This window comes from Syngnathus leptorhynchus, chromosome 11, assembly GCF_054491065.1.
Source record: "Syngnathus leptorhynchus isolate UIUO chromosome 11, UIUO_Slep, whole genome shotgun sequence".
In the NCBI taxonomy this organism is placed as follows: domain Eukaryota; kingdom Metazoa; phylum Chordata; class Actinopteri; order Syngnathiformes; family Syngnathidae; genus Syngnathus; species Syngnathus leptorhynchus.
Genome location: NC_141205.1, coordinates 936152 through 955208, shown reverse-complemented (window position 1 = coordinate 955208; position 19057 = coordinate 936152). Strand labels below are relative to the sequence as shown.

General features: G+C 44.2%; 2 protein-coding genes across 2 annotated transcripts; one reads left to right on the top strand and one right to left on the bottom strand.

The window, feature by feature from the left end:
* The first annotated feature begins 916 nt into the window (after window positions 1–916).
* apcdd1l (adenomatosis polyposis coli down-regulated 1-like) lies at window positions 917–7459 on the top strand. The gene is made up of 4 exons (XM_085924443.1): window positions 917–1052; window positions 4519–4690; window positions 5059–5578; window positions 5670–7459. Exons 1-4 carry the CDS (start codon window positions 998–1000, stop codon window positions 6441–6443), a joined length of 1521 nt encoding a protein of 506 aa, XP_085780569.1. The 5' UTR covers window positions 917–997; the 3' UTR covers window positions 6444–7459.
* A 2897-nt stretch (window positions 7460–10356) lies between these two features.
* vapb (VAMP (vesicle-associated membrane protein)-associated protein B and C) lies at window positions 10357–18871 on the bottom strand. The gene is made up of 6 exons (XM_085923267.1): window positions 18599–18871; window positions 16339–16491; window positions 13497–13600; window positions 13303–13383; window positions 12858–13037; window positions 10357–12378 (listed from the first exon to the last, which is right to left on the bottom strand). Exons 1-6 carry the CDS (start codon window positions 18654–18656, stop codon window positions 12223–12225), a joined length of 732 nt encoding a protein of 243 aa, XP_085779393.1. The 5' UTR covers window positions 18657–18871; the 3' UTR covers window positions 10357–12222.
* Between the last annotated feature and the right edge of the window lie 186 nt (window positions 18872–19057).

Genomic DNA, 19057 nt, shown 5'->3' with positions numbered 1-19057 from the left:
GCAGGAAGGGCACTCCAATGTAAACTGGCTCATCTGGACAACGCCTGCTCTGCATCTGAACATGTTTGGTGAGATGGTTTTTTTGAATAGCTCAGCTGGCTCACATGAATTTTTCCACGTTGCTTTTTTTCCTCTTTTAACAAGTGAGAAAGCATATCGGTTGATTTTACAACAAAGGGTCGTGTGGAGGCTCGGTGATGAAGTGCTGCCTTCGTGAGTGAAAATCCAAGCCAAACTCTTTGTGTCTTTAGTGGAGCACACGGGCAGTACACAGTTTGAAGTTCCATTTTTAGAAGTAGCATGCACGGTGAGCAGTTGCACATTTACTTGAGACAGGATTCCCTCCTAAGCTCTTTTCAACCAGGCTAGAAAAAGGGAGTGAAAAGTGCTAGCATTCTCCAACCTAGCAAAAAATGTCACGGATATATTCCCAGATGTGAAGTGACAAAACATTGAAGGTTAAAAAACATTGAGTGCCGTTTCTGAAGCGCCGTTTGAGTTCCCTTGAGCTTTTTATTTACAGAAGTTGAAAGCACATGCGCACGCACACACACACACACACACACACACACACACACACACACACACACACACACACACACACACACACACACACACACTGAGTGCCCCATAATTTGCTTCTCTCCTCCTCTGTCTTTCTCAACCTCAGATGCACACACACACACACACACATGCTCCCACCCTCGCATTATACTCCTCCTCACAGACACACACTTGCAGCACATGCATTGAGTGGAAGCCAGCCACTGTGTGCTACACACTCCTGAGGAAAGCAGCAGTGGCGACATGCTGCATGCCCACTGACAATTTTGCCACCAGAGCATGGAAGCCAACAAGTGGACATAAAAGAAGACGCCGCAGCAGCAGCAGCAGCAGCAGCAGCAGCAGGATTACAGGAGCCCTAACACGGGTGACAGGACATATCTGCCGCTGACCTCTGGGATCTAAAAGAGTTGTGCGTTGAAAGGCAGCCATCATGTCAGAGGGACGCTCAGCACACGTGCTTGCGACGCTCTGCTTCATTTGGCACGGTGAGTACATCCCCAAAAGAGCAGCGCTACATTCACTTTGGCTCAAATCACAGCCTGTCTGAATGGCAGCAGGTGGAAACGGCTTAATTGTACCTTCTGCCATCCAGTGGAAGAGCATGGAATTGTTGCCTGCCAGCATAGGTCGCTGGCATGGATGAAGAGAACGCCATACAAAGTCACTGTTACAGAATAGTGATTTTCTGCTCTACATATCAAAATCATTCCAGCCACGGCTCCACTGTTAAATCGGGCTTGTGTGTAAACAAAGAAACAAAGACTCTCCAAACATGGCAGGCCCCCCAAGCCCGGTGAGGATTATGTCACACTTGTTAATGGCAAGGAAGCAATTTGTCAGTGTTCACAAGCCTCCGGTGGAAGCAAAACACAAGCTGGCCGTAGTCAATGCTGGCTCTGTGTCTTCAAAGGACAACAGGGAGGAGCGAGAAGAGCCGTCGTCTTCTTCTTCTCCTGCTACTCTGGCAGCTGACGATGGTGGCCCTGGAACTAATGTCGCTATTACGTTAATGGTTGGAATAACAGGAGGCTGACATTACTGAACGCCGCCATTGGGTGGAAAGGAGGAGACATCTGCCCAGGTGCACGTACACACTAAAAAGTTGGAGTGTTTTCTTTTGGGGCCGCACACGTATCGTGGAGGAGACAAACGAGGTCAGGGCGGCCGACTTCCAGACGCTCGAGAAAAAAGTCATTGTCAATATTTTGAAATAAAGGCCGACTCACTTGATAGGGACAAAAAAAAATGGTCATTTTACTATCCGCTGTACTGTATGTTTGAATAGTCGTGCTATTGGCAACCTATGAATGAGAATTTTATGAGGAGAAAAAAATCATTTGGCCTTGGTCCCTCCCTCCAAGCTTGGTGGCCATCAGGAGCCAGAGTTTGACGTCCAGCGGGCAAAGCCGCACTGAAATAAAGCAGATCTGGGGATTGGGGTGTGATGAAAAGACAACAGCGAGCGGCCGTTCCCGTGGCCTCCCGGCGGACACATGACCCAAGTTAGAATAACAACGCCGAGCTGCGGCGCTTTGAAAAGATCAACTTGACCTCGGCCTGACTTACACAAATGAAGACAATGGGCACCGCTTGTATTACAAGTCCAAAGTGGCTACTTTGGTTTGCCTTTAGTTACACTAGAAAATTATTATTATTATTATTATTATTATTCCCTGCAAAAAAGTCACATTTCTAAGTTCAGGTTTTTGTATCTTTTTTTCGTGTGTTAGGGTTATTATTTGTTCTTTTCGCATTTTAAAAGGCTCGAAAAAAAAACTTTCCAGAAAGGGTTTTGGATCAAAGAGAAGAGATAATGTTGTGGAGAAAGCCCCCCAATAGATCATTGTAACAAATGAGGACAAATCATGCTTTTGTTTCTTTTGGCCTGTGCACTGTGAGAAACCACACACACACAACAAAAAGGTGGGAAATGCTTATCTGGAGAAAACACACGCACACATTCATCTACACACATGGACACATCAAAAATGCGCACATACACGTACACTATCCTATCCTGACATAATCTCTGAGCCACACGCAAAGGCAACGCGATAAAAAGCAACAAAGCTAAAAGCCAGGCTTTGACATCCAAGCGGAGGCAATGAGACGTAAACATGGGAGCACGTCGTCAGGGCGGGCAACATTTGGAGGCAACCATTTCAACATAGATGACACGCAAAACAATGCCTCCCCTTGAGCAAGTGAAGAACAAACCACAATTGCTTTTGCACAATTGCAATTGTAAGAAAAGACAAGATACATATTGCATGACCAGAAAAAATAAAAAATTCCTGTAGGAATTTGTAACACGTTGAACCCTACAATAGTTTTCTATTAAAGAATAGATTTGGAATATATTAGAATTGATTTAAATCTGATTCTCTTGGGGGGAAGAGTATGACTTTTTTTCCTTTTCATGAATAAAACAAAACACCAATTTTACTCTAAAAATACAAGCTGAGTTTCCTAAGGCTATGACATTTTTTGTCACCAAATCAGATATAATGATTTCCTTTTTTTCGTGTCTTCAAAACTTCCTCACAAAGACAGCACCTGTATCCCATGTTGACCTCTGAACCACAGCAGGAAAGAGTTATTTATAGACCAGTCACTGATTGCTCAATCAAACACGGGTGGGTGGGTGCATGACAAGGAGGGGCACGAGTAGAAATGCAAATCAAGTCTAATGCCGGTTGTCTGGCTGAGTAGGAAATGAAGTGAAAAACGTTGAAGTGGCGGGTGGCGTAATGTCGTCATCCCGCTTGCGGTCCACCGAGCCAGGCGCTCTTTGGAGAGGAATACTTCAAAACTCTCAATGAGCATTTTTGCTTTCCTAAGCTCTTTGCTTTTACGAGTCCATTTCTTGATATAAATGCAACCATATGCGGCGCAGCCAGGGCAGGGAATGACACGTGACCTCGGTTGGGAAAGGCGCCATACAACTCCGTGCTTTTGGCGCAAACAGCACACTTCAACGGCAAAGGCCGACATGACGACACGTTGCTTTTCTTTTTTTTCTTTTTTGCCACACCATTTAACACTATGAGCGCTTTGACAACATGTGGCATGCAGCTACAGACGATCGATAACACAAAACAGGCCTGCCGGATGAAGAATTTTATTTTGGGTTTGCTTTGGTCGTCTTTGCAGATCGGCTTCCATTGAAATGATTCTTCTGGATTCCGCGTGAATACGATCCAGTTTGTACTCTGCATTCATCTTCGCTCTCTCGCAATCAATATTTGAAAACACAAGCGTGCAAATAAGTCTTAAAGAAAAATCTGCATTCCAGTTGGAATTTTCCACACATCACGTGTGAGGGAAATGTGAGTCTACATCATAAACGACTCAATATTCCTTAATCCCAGGAGACAGTCAAAAGATCTCCTGCTCATCCAAGGATTTAACAGTTGACACTTTGTCAGATCATTGCGGGTCAGAGTGCATGCAAAGGCTCCAGGGAGGAACTGTCGGCATAAAAGTGTCACACAATGATGACTCTCGGAATCTAAGAGCCAAGTGAGGTTAACAACAACGACAAAAAGAAACAGTAGGGTTCGTGAGAAGATGCTTGCAATACTTTGCGGCTTCCGCTTGTTGCAAAATCACAATCAGAAAATCCTTCTCGGCTGAAGTCCGATCTTGGCTTTGTGTCTCGAGACGCACCTTTGAGCACGCAGCAGCCGAGTGAGTACACAGTTATGCGGCGAGATGAAGCACATGTGCGCAACTCATAACACCATTGCTATTTTCACGGGGAGTTTTTGGTTGGCCGGAATCATGCTCATAAAATTTCAAGAAGGAAAAAATGTCACTGTTGAATCAACTATACTGCACATCCAAATGAGTGCTGGGATAAATGAATGTGAGGTCATTTCAAATCAATCATTATTAGAGGTACACGTGTTCATCAGATGAATAATTGCTGTTGTCATTTCTGTCTTCTAGTTGCAGTGATGAGCGCAACGGGGAGTAAACTCTGGGAAGTGCCCACGACTTCCTCCAGCTTCATGGAAAGCCTGCAATGGCAGCCCCGCTGCCACTACCGCCACCATCAGGAAAGAGTGAAAATCACAGCAGAAATACCACCCAGGCTGGACGGGACCTGGTTATCAACCAGGTAAACCTTTGCCAAACACACTTCAAAGACAAAAACAGAACACACTTGGGATGTATTCTTACCACAGCCCAGACAAGTTCATTGAACAAACTTCCAAATATTGTACACTGAAAAACATCCTGTATGTTCCAGAAGTCTGCCTCACAGGAATCTATCTGATCTGGGTGGCGAGGGATAGATATTTGGCTTGTCTTCACTGTAGTCTTTTTTCCCTTGACCCCTTTCTGGGATCGCCAGAGCCAATAAGGCACATCTGCATGCATCTTCTGCTCTAACCCCAGCTATCTGAAAGTCTTCCATGAAGCTGTTTGGTGTGTGTATTTGACTATCTAATGTATTCACTTCTATAACCTCTTCCCTATTTTCAGATGTGAAGTGCGTCCAGGCCCAGAGTTCCTCACCCGTTCCTATACCTTCCACCCGACTCGTCATTTCCAGGCATTGCAGCACTACTATGCCGACAGCCAGTGCGAGAATCCCACCTATTCCCTGGCAATCCGAGGCAAGCTGCGTCTCCGTCAGGCCTCCTGGATCACCCGCGGAGCCACCGAAGCCGACCATCACCTCAGCGGGGTGACCGTCGTTGTCCACAGCTTGGCAGCCAAGCAGAAACTGAACTCCAGGCTGGCCCCATCCTGCGTGGCTCCGAGCCTGGCTCGACTGGTTCCGGGGAAGCCGCAGGACCTTTACAATACCCGCGCGGGAAGAGAGTGCCTGACGGCTATGGGCTTCTCCATGATGGAGCTGGATTTGGTTCGGGTGGAGACGCAACACCACGACCGTGGGGAGAAAATCCAGGAGCTCTTCTTGGGGGACATACACACTGATTGGAGCCAAAGAATTCACTATAGACCAACAGGATACCAGCAGCCACTGCAAAGTGCCATGGTGAGTTTTAGTGACAGCTATGTATAAATGTTTTACATATGTCTGGCATCCGGAAGTGACGCACTAAATCTTTTGCAATTGATCTTTTCAGCATCATATCCATCCTTGCCCAGTGTGTGCCCTGGTGTACCGCTCCACAGAACAACATCCCCCAGCTATGCCCCGTCAAACGCAAGCCCCGATTTCCTTGGCCGGACGTTGGTCAAGCCAGCAATGTGAAACTCGCCCCACCATTCTCTTCCTCACCAGAGAGTTCCACTTTGATCCCGACCGACAAGCGTGGGAGGGGATCTACCGCCACTATTCGGACCCCCTTTGCTCCCAGAACACCTTCACCCTGAGAGCTTCTGGTCACTATGCTCAGGGAAACCCTTCAGTCAAGGTACCAGGAGCCACAGAGTTTGTCTTTAAGGTGACCGAAGTGAGAGTGACGGCTGAAGATGATTCCACAGCAAAGTTGTTGAACAGGACAAAGCCAGGAAAGTGCGGGCAGGCCGGCGAGTGGAAGGTCAGAGAAGAACAGGCCCTGAGCTCTACGCACGGGTGCACGGTTCTTGGCATCAAGCTGCCACATAAGGAATATGAGCTTCTCAAGGTTGAGCTGGACCACAGGGGACACCCGCACTTGTATGTTGGGGAAAGGCCGACAGACGGTTCCAGCCCAGACCGTCCGACCAGGAGGGCCACTTCCTTTCAGGCTCCCTTAATGCTTTGCAGCGATGCAGAGACACAGCCCTCCAGTCACTATGGTTTAGGGTTCAAAAGCAAACGCGTCCAAATGAATACCAGTGGGACCGGGAGCCTGTCACCATTCCTCTCGATGGTCCTCGGATCTGCCCTATGCAGCTGGAGTCGTGTTTTTTAGTAGACTTGGCATCTCCCTCATTACAAGACATTCAGGGTAGCCAAACAGACAGTTCAGTAGTGCCTTGACTCACAAGTGCTCCAACTCATGGAATTGTCAAGTTGTGAGCCATAACTTGATTCTTTTTCTTTTTTGAGTTACAAGTGATCTTCATTTACACTGCTGCTTGAGCAAAGTCAAAATAATCAGAGAAATTACAAAATGACAATGACCTTGCATTTGGTCCACTGGCAGAAGCAGTTTCGGACGTTTATTTCATGGGACAGTCAAATACAGACTGAGTACAGGAGCTGCTGTAGGCCACAGCTTGCACCCAGACCCTCATTGAATTGACCAACCAACCTGACTCAAACTCCTGTCACGACATGTCCCTTAAGCCCATATTTCATACCAATACAACATAACACACAGTATTTACACTTTATAAAACAAGTTTATTTCTTTATTTAGTTCTTGTGTTTTTATATAAAACGGTGCGTTTCGAGTTAATAAATTACATTTCGGCAAGCTGGAAAGGACAAATGGCATTTCAGATCACTTCAATGTAGAAAAGTGATCTAATACACAATTCAATTGAGCTAGGAGTTACCCATGGAATGAATTGAGTTATGGTGCCACTGTTTTTTTCATATCCACTCCATTTGTTGGACCTTCACTTGAAGGATTCTAGGATACAAATCCAGTTTGACTTCAAACTAATCTTCACCAACACTGTCATTACTGTATGAACCAAAAAGATTTTGTGGAAAATGCTGCTTTTATGTATTGCCATCATCCCAAATGAAGATAAGGGTCTGCAGAGCGAGGACAGAGGAGAACTCATGCATCGTTTATACTGGAAAGAAAAGTTTGTAATCAGTTCTACCAGCTACCGTCATTAATTGTGGCATAAGATGTTGCTCTTCTTTTAATAGCCGTGAAGCATCCAGTGATTATTTATTTTATCACCATATGAACAGTATCTATAAATACTGTCAGTTATTTAAAAGATTTTTGGGAAGCAGGATTCATTCATTTCTTTGCATTAAAAGTGGCTTTCCAAAAACGTGTGTTTTCACGACTCCTCACATTTTAAAGCTAAAGGCTACTTTCATGACATCAGAATACAAGAGCTCTGAGGGATAGGACACACTTTGGCGGAGATGAAACCCAAATTTGCACTGTGGTGATGTCCAAGATCACCAAGTTCGGTCTGTTACACTGATTCCTACCATGTCAACGTCAACTAATACTTGACCAAGAAGCTATAAAGATGTATTATGGCTGAAGCAGGTGAAGCATCGGAATTCACTGAACCATATTGTCTGCTTGGAAAACACTTGAGACCATCAAATCAATCGATGAACACTTTTTTTCCCAAAAGATGATGGGCATTGACCCATGATGTTTCTGGTGAGGATTTTGGAGAAACACTAATCATCCTCCCAATCTTCACAATTATTCAAGATTTGAAGGGAGAAAGACAGAGAGAGACAGAGAGAGACAGAGAGAGACAGAGAGAGAGAGACAGAGAGAGACAGAGACAGAGAGAGACAGAGAGAGAGAGAGAGAGAGAGAGAGAGAGAGAGAGAGAGAGAGAGAGAGAGAGAGAGAGAGAGAGAGAGAGAGAGAGAGAGAGAGAGAGAGAGAGAGAGAGAGAGAGAGAGAGAGAGAGAGAGAGAGAGAGAGAGAGAGAGAGAGAGAGAGAGAGAGAGAGAGAGAGAGAGAGAGAGAGAGAGAGAGAGAGAGAGAGAGAGAGAGAGAGAGAGAGAGAGAGAGAGAGAGAGAAAGTGCAAAGTATTCCTTTCCAGATGCACCATACTGTTCCTATTAACTGGTGCTAGAATGGCAATGGCAGCTGCGATGCTCATGAGGTCATCCTTCAAACTTGGATGGGAAACATCAGTCTGGAAGCCCCCCAAGACCAAAAAGCTCGAGCACAGATCAAGAGAAAAAGAAGATCAGAGGCTTGCGCGGGAGGGAGGGGGCGGCTGGAATCAACCTTCAGATATTGTCTGCCCCCCGTTGAGGAGCTTTTCATTGTCTTTTCTTGCGGCTGCCGTCAAAGGGCCGGAAAGGAGGGAGCGCTCGCTGGCTCGCTCGCTGGCTGGCTCGCTGGCTGGCTCGCTGGCTGGCTCGCTCGGCGGCCTGTTAGCAATCAGGCCTCGCGGCGCGGCGGCCGTCGCTGAGTGAGTCCATTCAACAAGGGAAACGTAACGTAAAACAGACTTGATTTAGTACGTGTGTCAAAACAGTAAAGTATGACTGCATTTGGAGAAAGTTCCTCATAATGCTGATGAGATTTTCAAGAATCATCCGCATTTAAGCTGTCTTTTCGTTATTGATCCTTGGGATATTTGGACAAAAGCATGTCAGACAAACTGGAAACCGTTATAGATTGTGGAAAAATATGCATAACATGTTTTTTTTACGGTAATACGATGATTTTCCCAAAGCTACACTGTTCCAAATTGTGCGAGGGTAGATCTAAAATGAAAAGAAAAAGAAAAGAAGCCATGGTGAGTTTTCTTTTGGCTGAATCAGATTTCCAAAGTTTAAACAGTTTGGTGGTTCCAGCTAACAAATGTTATGGCAAGAGAAAAGAAATCAAATGTTTGGACGGAACATATACAGACAGCATATGTATGCTTTTTTTCCCCCCCTGGTTGTCATTTTACCCCCAATCTCCCGCCTTCCTATAAAACACACATAATTGACATGACATCACTTGAGCTGTGCGGTTAACGGCCAAACTCTCGCTCAAGTCAAATCTCAGACCCTGCTAAAAAAATATTTTTTTAAAAATACAAATATGAGCTGCAGCTGCGCCACAAAAGACATCATCGGCCTTGAGATAACTGGCTCTGCCAAATGCATTTCTTTTCTGCTTAAACATTTCCCTCCTAAATATGGTGGGAGAAACGGATTTCAACAACTGGAGAACACAACATGGCCTGCTGCATTTTTTTTTTCTTTAAATCAAAAGGAACACACAAGCAGTGATAGATATTTGATTTATTATCAAGCGATGCTAATATTTTAGCTGAAATAAATATTGTAAATGTTTTTACTGTAAATAATTACTTTTGAATATAGTTTGGTTATAATTGAATATTCATAAAAGTATTCCATTAATTTGGACATTTAAGCACACTGAAATTTCGTGTAAACTCTAAATATCAATATGTACTGTATCAATTCCAAGAAGCACATTTATGTGGTAAAATAAATGAAAAAGAAAACTAATTTCACTCTTTGTGATGTTAGACTGGTACGAGGCATTGGGGAAAAAAAAAAAAAAGTATATGAAAAGTGTAGTCATGAAAATCGTGGTGCTGGTTGAGCGGCTTAGTAAAAATATACAATAAATGAAATAGCAATCACACACAGCATAAAGTTTGGACAAGTAACCAGTCCAAGAGTAATATGAAAAACCCAAAATAGACATGGAAAAATATTTGTGATGGACAACCTCTTAAACACAGTTGTTGGATTTAGGTTTTAATATGACAAATACATTAGATCGCTCGACCCACTTAAATGATTGAAAGGGTTTATTGTTACAAAGTGTTCCAGACTGCATCACTCTGTGCCAGTTGTCCCAGCTCCAAGCTTTCTTAAAGCCACAGCCATTGTTTCTGTCATTTCAACTGGAACATGTAGAAATAAGAGCATCCAAAAGTGATTTATGTGGACCACACCTGAAGGACGCTCAAAAATAAGATTTCCTGTCAGCTACTTAACACCCCTGTACTTTTCTTAAAAAGTCTTCACGGGTCAATGTGACCCTCAGCAAAAATTATTTTCCAGTATTTCCCCCTCCCGTCCGCTTTTACATATTCTGAAACACGGTGCTAAATTCTTGTGTTTTCACAAATCAAAATCAAATGGAGCTCCTTAGCTCATGCGCAAACAATGACTCCACAAAGTCAGGTTGGGACTTGAATTCCTTTCATTTATTAAGATGCTACATAGTCCAACCAGGTGGGATTTTGCTTTTATACACCAGAGAGACTACTTGACTAAGAATATTCTTTTTTCTTCTTCGATATACTTATTTGTTTACATACATACAAAACAGTTGCTCAGCTGCTTCAGGTGATGATTACTGTAGTGTCTTGCCTAGATCAACAAGTATTTACACGTCAAATTGGCCTATTTGCTAAATGGCAGGATAAGAGTGGTACAGTTTGATGAGTATGATTTCATTTATTCACATTTTGGTTAAACTGGAGCATTTTTCATGTGTCAGCTGTTTCCATGCTTCAATGAAAAACACATTTTTCTGCAAATACAATACGATGCAGGTCCGACATTGCGATTATGAAGCTGATTTTAGCTCTGCTCGGCCCTCCCCTCAGCAAGTCATCCTCAAACTAACACGTAAGCACAGATACAGTTTTAGGAACGCACGCACGCACGCCTTGCAAATTCTTTGGAGGGGAAAATTTGGTTTCTTTCCTTGTTCAATGGAAGTTTGGGAGATCAAACCATTTTCAATGTGATTCATCCATTTTATTAGTAAGTCAAAAAATAACCACTGGCTCCAGAACAGTACGTTGTCATTATGTGGTCCCTCAAGGCCTTGGCTCTATATGTAGATATAGATGTACAAATATTTTGCAATACAGAAAGATCACAATCTTCACCTTAGTGCATGAAACACAACTTCAAAATTAGACAAGCAAAAGTGACAAATGTGTGAACAAACAACCACGGTGGAACTGATACAGTGGCAATACGGGGGAGGAGGAAAAAAAAATAATTAAGTGAAAGCGTCTGATAACATGACACCATTTGCTAACATACATTTGCCCTGACAAAGACACCTAACAAATGTATGGCTTAAAAGAGGAAGAAAGATTTGACCATCATTTCTGCATGCACTTGCGTGTATATTTCCAGGCGTGGGTTATGTGCATACATATAGTATGTGTACTGTAGTATTGGCCTGAGGGAAAAACTAATTGCGCCAAACAGATCACAGGGCAAAGCCTTGGCCTGGTGAATATCAGCAGACGCCCTCAAAAACATGACCGAATCTGGATCTATGCCATTAAATACTAAATGCGCTCTTAGAACGATACACCCCCCCCCCATCCCCCCCCAAAAAATCACAATAATGAAACACAAATGAAGGGAAATAAAAAGATCAGAATTGTGCAAACCTACAGCCAAATAATGACACAATTAAGAAAAATTAAATTAGATTCCAAAATGTCCAGATGCAACATTCAGCTATGAACACATGCAATGAAGTGATAATTAAAAGGTCCAACTAAAAGGGACACACTTTCTTGCACATCAGGTTGTTCTTTTTTTGTGAGTCTGTCCTGTCTGGGGGAATATCTGATAAGGAGCTTTGAGATCCCCTTTCGATAAATTGCAGTGGTGGTGCTGGGGAGCTTACTCTAGTCATTGGGGGGGTGAAAAAAAAAAATATATATATATATATTTTTTTTTTTCTTCCCTCTATGCCCCTCACAAAAGAATGACTTGAACGCAGTGATCAGGCAAGATCCGCACAAGCTTGTTCAGAAGACAGTGAATCGTTTATCTATACATTGTTTTTCTTACCCCATACATGACCTTTGACTTGTTTCTTTTCCTATAAATGAGGCGTAATCCAAACGCCCCCCTCTCAACGAGGACCCCACTTCCCAGCAGATATGGCATCGCTGATCCTAAATGCCCCGCGTTTGATTTCATCCCCCCGAGAAAAATAAAATAAAAATGTGAAGAAAAAAAAGCATGCTGCGGAAATTCCCGGCCGGCCCAAACCCGCGTACGGCACAGCGCTCTACAACACCAACTTGCCCACGATGACGCCCACCAAAAAGAAGAGGATGATGAGGGCGGCCGAGCGGGCGCTTAGGCCTTCGTCCTTCTTCAGACCAGCCGAGGAGTGCTGGGAAGACATGAGGTTGCTCTTCCTCATCCGCAGACCGTCATCCTCCTGAGGATGGCACACCAAGAAATGAGGTTGTTGGACGAGTAACCAAAGGCCCGGATTCCACAGGAGATGCAATGGTGGAAACGGAGAAGGGAGATGATTGCTTCGTCAATTGGGGGCGCTTTCCAGCAAATACATTTTGAAGATGGCCGCCTAATTTTGGCTCAACGACAGCTCTAAAACTTATGTGATGAAATGCAATAGTCAATGAATATATTTGTTCTGCAACCAAGCAAATCTGATGTTCAAAATTCCCTTGCGACACGAAAAATTCAGGCAAACCTGCTGAACGTCTGGCGACCGAAGATGGGAACGCAAATTGTTGCAAGTTGATTAACTTTGCTGTTTCACTGTCCACACTTGTAGATCTTATTTTGAGTAGACAATGCTTGTATTTGGATTTTTAAATTGAATGTACACGCATCACAAAAGAGGTTTTTGTTTGAAGGAACGATTCCGGTTTTCAAAGGAACGCCACTCACCCTGATCTGCTTGTTCTCTTCTCGTAGCCTTTGAGCCTCCATCTGGAGCCTCTTGCACTCCTCCATGATCTTCTTCACTTCGCCATCATCCAGGGTGGAGCTCATGGACTTGGGCGGCAGTGAAGAAGACTCGGACTTCAGTAAGCCGGACGACATCATCTTGTTGGACTCCATGTCGTGCTAGTTTGACAGAGTTAAGACAAGCCGTAAGTCAACTGTTGCTCATACATTCAGAATCGTGACTATTTGCAACTAAGTCGACTGGTCTGTTTCAAAGTTGAGCAAAAGCGTACCTGAAAGCTCGCTCCCCCCCAAAAAAATTGCATAGTTGGTCCAAAAGTAATTAGCATTCAAGTTATCTCATGTTAATATTATGCTACTTACTAGCGAGTGACTTATTACTAGCGGTGAAGGGGGAAAAAAAAAAAAAAAAAAAAGGACTTACTGTTTTTTCGTTCTCCACTGGCATCTCAAAAACACACCTCAGCTTGGAGTCCATCAGCTCCTCCGGCTTTGCCTCCTTCCACTAAGGACAATGCAAAAAAAAAAAAAAAAAAATGAACGGATCAATTGAATCCTAATGGCAACTGTCGAATAAGCCATTTGTGGCAATAATGGTGGTGCAGCGAACACACTTACCACGCCTTCCATGTCGGTCATGTCTGGGGGCGCAAGCATGGATTGAACCATGAATTTGTGTTTGCTCTTCTCGTTGGGGTCATAATCAAAAGGCTGCAGCATGACTGAAAGATACAACAGAGAAAGTGAAATCAAACCAGCCTGAACCAAAAAACAAATGGAAATTCAACTCTGTATAAGAGTGCCCATTGGATATCTTTGGGCGATTTTTTTATTTGTTATTTTTTTGGGGCTGTCTGTAATGTATAAAAACACAACAGTCAAATAGGGGAGCGCCTACGTGAGGCCCCCCCCAAAAAGCGTCGCCTTTAATCTAATTCCATGTTAATGTTACCATGACGGCGAAACAGTGACGGATCTACAAAGGCCCTGCGGGGTTAATCGTTCTAACAGCTTCCAAGCGTGTTTTTTCTTTCTTAACATGACATATCCATCCGGCTAACAAAAAGCAGGTGTTGCGCTGGTATACTACTTCCACCGCCACATCAGTCGCTGGTACGCTACTTGATGCCGTTCCAACAGCCGAGAAGGTATTTTAAAGCTTTAACAATGATTTACAATGATCCTTTTCTGTGCATGGAGGACGGCTCAAATGCTTTCTAATGGGGGCTCATTTTGCCCTTTTTTTTTTTCCTCAAATGTGGTTGTAATTTAGAGACGTATTGTGACATTGGCGCCTTCCAATTCCAAAAATCCTCTTCTGCGGCTTTTTGCTCAAATCAAATGACCTACCAATGTCAAGAAAGTTTTTACTCTTGGCACATGGCGTTTGTCCCTTGATCAGAGATGTAACGCACCGTTACAGCCATGGAGGCGGGCGGCTCAGAATCACAAGCAGAAAGAAGACGGCATGAACAGATTGGGAACGTCCTGTTTCAATCAGGTCCAATTTACAAAGCAATCCAACTTGGGTCCGAGGGGACGCCACTGGAGAACGGAGGCAGGAAAGCGTGTAAATTCTTTGGGCAACACAGTATCACATTAAAAGCTCCTTAGCCAAACCCCTAAGGGGGGTTGTAAGGGGATTTGGAGTGGTTGGAATTTTTTTTTTCTTTAATGTTTTTGATGCAGCGCTTTTGACAAAAACACATGTCTGCTAATTGCTTGATTAATCGTACAATATGGTGTTTTTACCGCACAACGATACATCATTTGTAAAGCACAGAGGTTGATTGTAGGTAACAAGGGAAGCAGCATGGTATATAGGTTGCTCAGTTTTCGTGTATAAAAAAAAAAAATCAGGCCAAGGAAAATCATTTACAACAAAATTTGTCACATATTTTGCAACCAAGTTATTACTGTAGAATTGTTAAATTGCCGTGCTCGCAGTGTTCTTGCAAGAACAGGAAATCCAACAAAACGTGAAGCACTGCCATGCCGCACTAACCACGGACAAGCTATGAGTGCAGGAATTAGCTTCCTGTGACGTCAGTCCAACTGTATTCTTTTTCCTTGAACTTATCAAAAGTTAAGCATGAGCCACATGGAAATAAAGGCAGCAACAATGTCTCTGCTGCCACGACTTGAATGACTCTTGCCTTACATCACACATGACAACAGACACACTTCCAAATATAATGATGTAATAGGTGGCTTTCTGTCATTAAGGGCAGTCCCATGTGGAAGTGAAGCGGAATCATTGGTCTATAGGGAACCCCTGCACTAACGCTTCCAATATGCAATCATGTTCAGGCCCTTCGGCCGAGAAGGAAGGATCGCTTTCCCCCGATTGTGCTCTCGTGGGTACATCGCGTCCGAATGTAAATCAAACGTTAAAGAAAACAGCATTGCGTGGATTTATCGCAGCCTGCAGAACGTGAAGCGGTAGAATTGGCCTGAAGTCCGTCCAGTGTTGTGCTAATGACACGCTAATGAGCAGTAAAACAACTGTTATTTTCTATGGCTGCATATTATTTTACTCTCGGCCTCGCTGGGAATGTTGGCGCGTCTCGGAATGTCAAACAAGAGCATTCCCTGAGGAATCCCAGTGTTTGTGGACACAGAGATTTTTCAAACATACGCGGCACATATTTGACCACTACATAACATCCATTCCAGCGCAGCAACATTCCTGAGATGAAGGTTACATTGAACTTGATACTACCAAGCTATTCACTTACACCCTATGCCACAAGATGGCACCAAAGGCCAGGCTCAACGGAATGTAGTAAGTAATTGGTGTCAGATAGATTTTGACTGTTTTAATATCTTTGTATGTCCAGGAGTGGCTAACTTTAGCTTGGGTTCAACTTCCAGAGTGTACAATATTTATGTATGTTTTATTTTAATGGTGCATTTTTCAAAATCAAATCACCTGCAAGCTATATTAGAGAGAAGTTTGAAATGATGTCAATTATGCGAGGTCTCAGGAAGATGTACGTAGTAGCAGAACCCATTACATTACAGCATGGCACGAGTGCTGCTGGGGGAAACCCTGCCTGAGGCTGCGTGTCTGGAAAAAGATGTCTGTCACTACGGCAACATTAAGGCAACTCAAATAAGCAATCTGATCTTTTTCTATCTGACATGAACATTCTAAGAATACACAGACAATTGCTTCAATGTATTGAAAAATCACACAGAGTTAGAAAAGGGGGTGACAAATGATGACACTGGGCAACTTCAGTTGCAAAGTGGACCATGTCATTTTGTCGCCCACTGCTGACTGATGTCTGCAATTACAATGTCTCAGCCTGAGGAAGGGAGGGCTGAAGTCGTTTTTACCTGTACTGCATGTTGCATTCATGAAATCAATGCTACAGGAAGTGCAATTACATTTCAGATCAAATAGTCAACGTGGATTTGAGTCTTCCTGATATTCATGAAAGGAAGGTGCAATTACCAGAGACATTGATGGATGTGCCTGCATCGATGATTCCGCTATTTGGCCGCACGCAGTACCGGCGTGGAGCAGTTGTTTTCACCTTGAAACACACATTTCGGTCCGTAGGGTTGGCGAGTTTGAGATTGGTGGTGACCACGTCAGAGAACGGACCTACAAAAGAAAAGGACGTGTGTGAAGGAACCGGCTGTTGCTGACATTTGGCTACAGACACACAATTCAACCATCAAGGAACTCAATGTGTGGCCAACCATAACGCTCACTGGTTCCTTCAAAATATCCAACTCCACAAAACATTTTGACATTCATAATTGCATTGCAGTTTTTTCCAAAAATCTGGTTAATATTTGAGCATCAGGGAGATAGAGATATATGGTACTTTTGTTTCTTAAAAGTCATGTTCAAAGGCCAACACTTCATTTGGTCTTTGAACTGAGCATTTCTTGTTATGCTCCTGGTTAAGACATTAGGACATGGCCAAGTGCTGGAAGCCAGCCCGTCAGTCCCCCATCACTTATCGTTTTTTTTCTGTCTGAGCGATTCCCGCGAACCTGAGAAAAGACTAGAGGATTTCCACAAAGTGCCAGGTGAAATGTATATCCTGATGGCTAAAACCGCTGAGTATATTAGTCACCTTCTGTCAAGCGAGGGGCCTTGGGGAATGAGTATGGGCCGGCTTCACAGACCTGACAGGAACGGCGCTGGCGCCACATATACTTCACATTAGGCAGGAAATAGGAACACGAAATCTCAGAAGTCGTAGCAACAATCATAAACTGTATGTCCTTCATCGGGTACGCACATTTTGTAAAATACAATTCAATATGGCGCTACAGCCGCTTTTGGCTAGGACACCGCAGGCTTACATATTTGGACCAATTCTGGTCGCAGATTTTACTTTATTTTTTGAACAAAATACAAAATAACAACTACTAGCACAGGTTGTGACTAAAGTAGGCATTTAATCAATCAAGGCGGTGTGTGTGTGTGTGTGTGTGTGTGTGTGTGTGTGTGTGTGTGTGTGTGTGTGTGTGTGTGTGTGTGTGTGATTAGGCTACTTTACACACACATTTACCGAGCAAGCTAGCTTGCTTTGGGGCGGTGGCGGCAACAAGCTACGCGGTGCGGATCCTCTCCCCCATGGTGACAAATACATTACGATCGATTAAAGAGGCCTTGTGGAACAGAAGCCAGCACGTGACGATCTGGATCAATCAGAGGAGATGAGCGCGTGCAGCAACAATTTCTGATGTTTTGGCGTCATGTGCTGCAGAGGAGCTGCGCAACCTCATGGCTCGGTTGCATGTTGCAATGCAGCTGTTGTCGCACGTGCATACTTGGGAGGAAAAAATGGCTTTTAGTCTGCACTTCACATTGAATTGCTATTTCATGATTTAAATCAACTAAGTGTGGCCCTTTAGCACCAAAGTCTGATGTTCCATTGTGTACAATGTTCATTTCAAATGCCATGTTCTGCTGGTATTTAAAAAATGTGCAAAAACACTCTCTCAAATGGATCTGGGAAAATATTTTGCAGTCTACAGAAATTAAGGTTGAACTTTTTGATGCACTTTAAATGGTGGCAGGTATGTGAAGACTCCCATTTTACATCATCTTAGATGTAAATGGTGAAGTCTGCCACAGTTGCAAGAGTGTGCACACTTGTGAAACTACATTATTTCAGTTTTTTATATCTTTTTTATCATTATTATTACTATTATTATTTCAGCAGTCTCGTTTATGGTGGGAAAACGTTTCAGATGACTAACCTTATATGACAAAAACATGGCATTAGAACAGGGGTGTGTAGACTTTTAATAACGACTGTCAGTCAGCTTGTGAAGTGTCAAGGCGACTGGGCGAGCCAGCCAATCAGGGGGCGGGCTAATGTTAGCCGGCTACACCTGCTCTCGAGATGTCCTAACTAACAAATTGACCAGATGCCAAGCCATTTGAGACACCTTTCTCCCATTCGATCTTTTGGGGTGGAATTTTGAACATTTGGTGTCTGCCTTTTACTCTAAAAAGGAAGCTCCCGGAGGGGGGGGGAATGTGCGACGGGGCCTTAGCCGTCGAATGCTAATCCAGCTAGCTTCTTGGCTAGCTGTTGTCACCTGACCCGCAGTCCCTCGCGAAGCACCCAAATTCTTTTCTTCTCTTCAAAAGCAATCAAAAATGGACCACTGAAGAATCTCATGCTAAACTTAAGCCCAACTAACCCTCGCGTCCGAACCAGCGGGCCCTCCCCCCTCCTCCTCACCTCGGAATTTCAGTTCGTGTTGAGGCTCCAAAAACAGAACCTGTTCCGGCCTGGCCATGACCCAACGAGCTGGAGCGGGGGCGATCGGGGCGGGAGACCCACTTGTGGAAGGTTCTTGTATGTCACGGACTCGGCGACAACACTAGGCGGCCCCCCCCGCCGTCACCTCGAGCTAGCGACGGCTGTTGTGATGCAGCAGCAGGAAGGGAGTGAGGGGCAGGCCGCCGGTGACGTCACTGCCTCTGCATTGCCACCCAGCGGGGAGGGTGACAGGGTGACCAGTCGACTGGGTGCTGCTGCTCGGAGAAGCAGATGATGACAACGTACATTTGGAATCAAAAATGTCCACATCAGGTGTTTTACCAGAGCCAGGTTTAGGCCTGGCCCCCTCAAATAAGTGTTGTGCCCCCTCCGTGGATGTGGCTTCCAGGCTGAATCTGTATCAAAAGCACCGCTCTC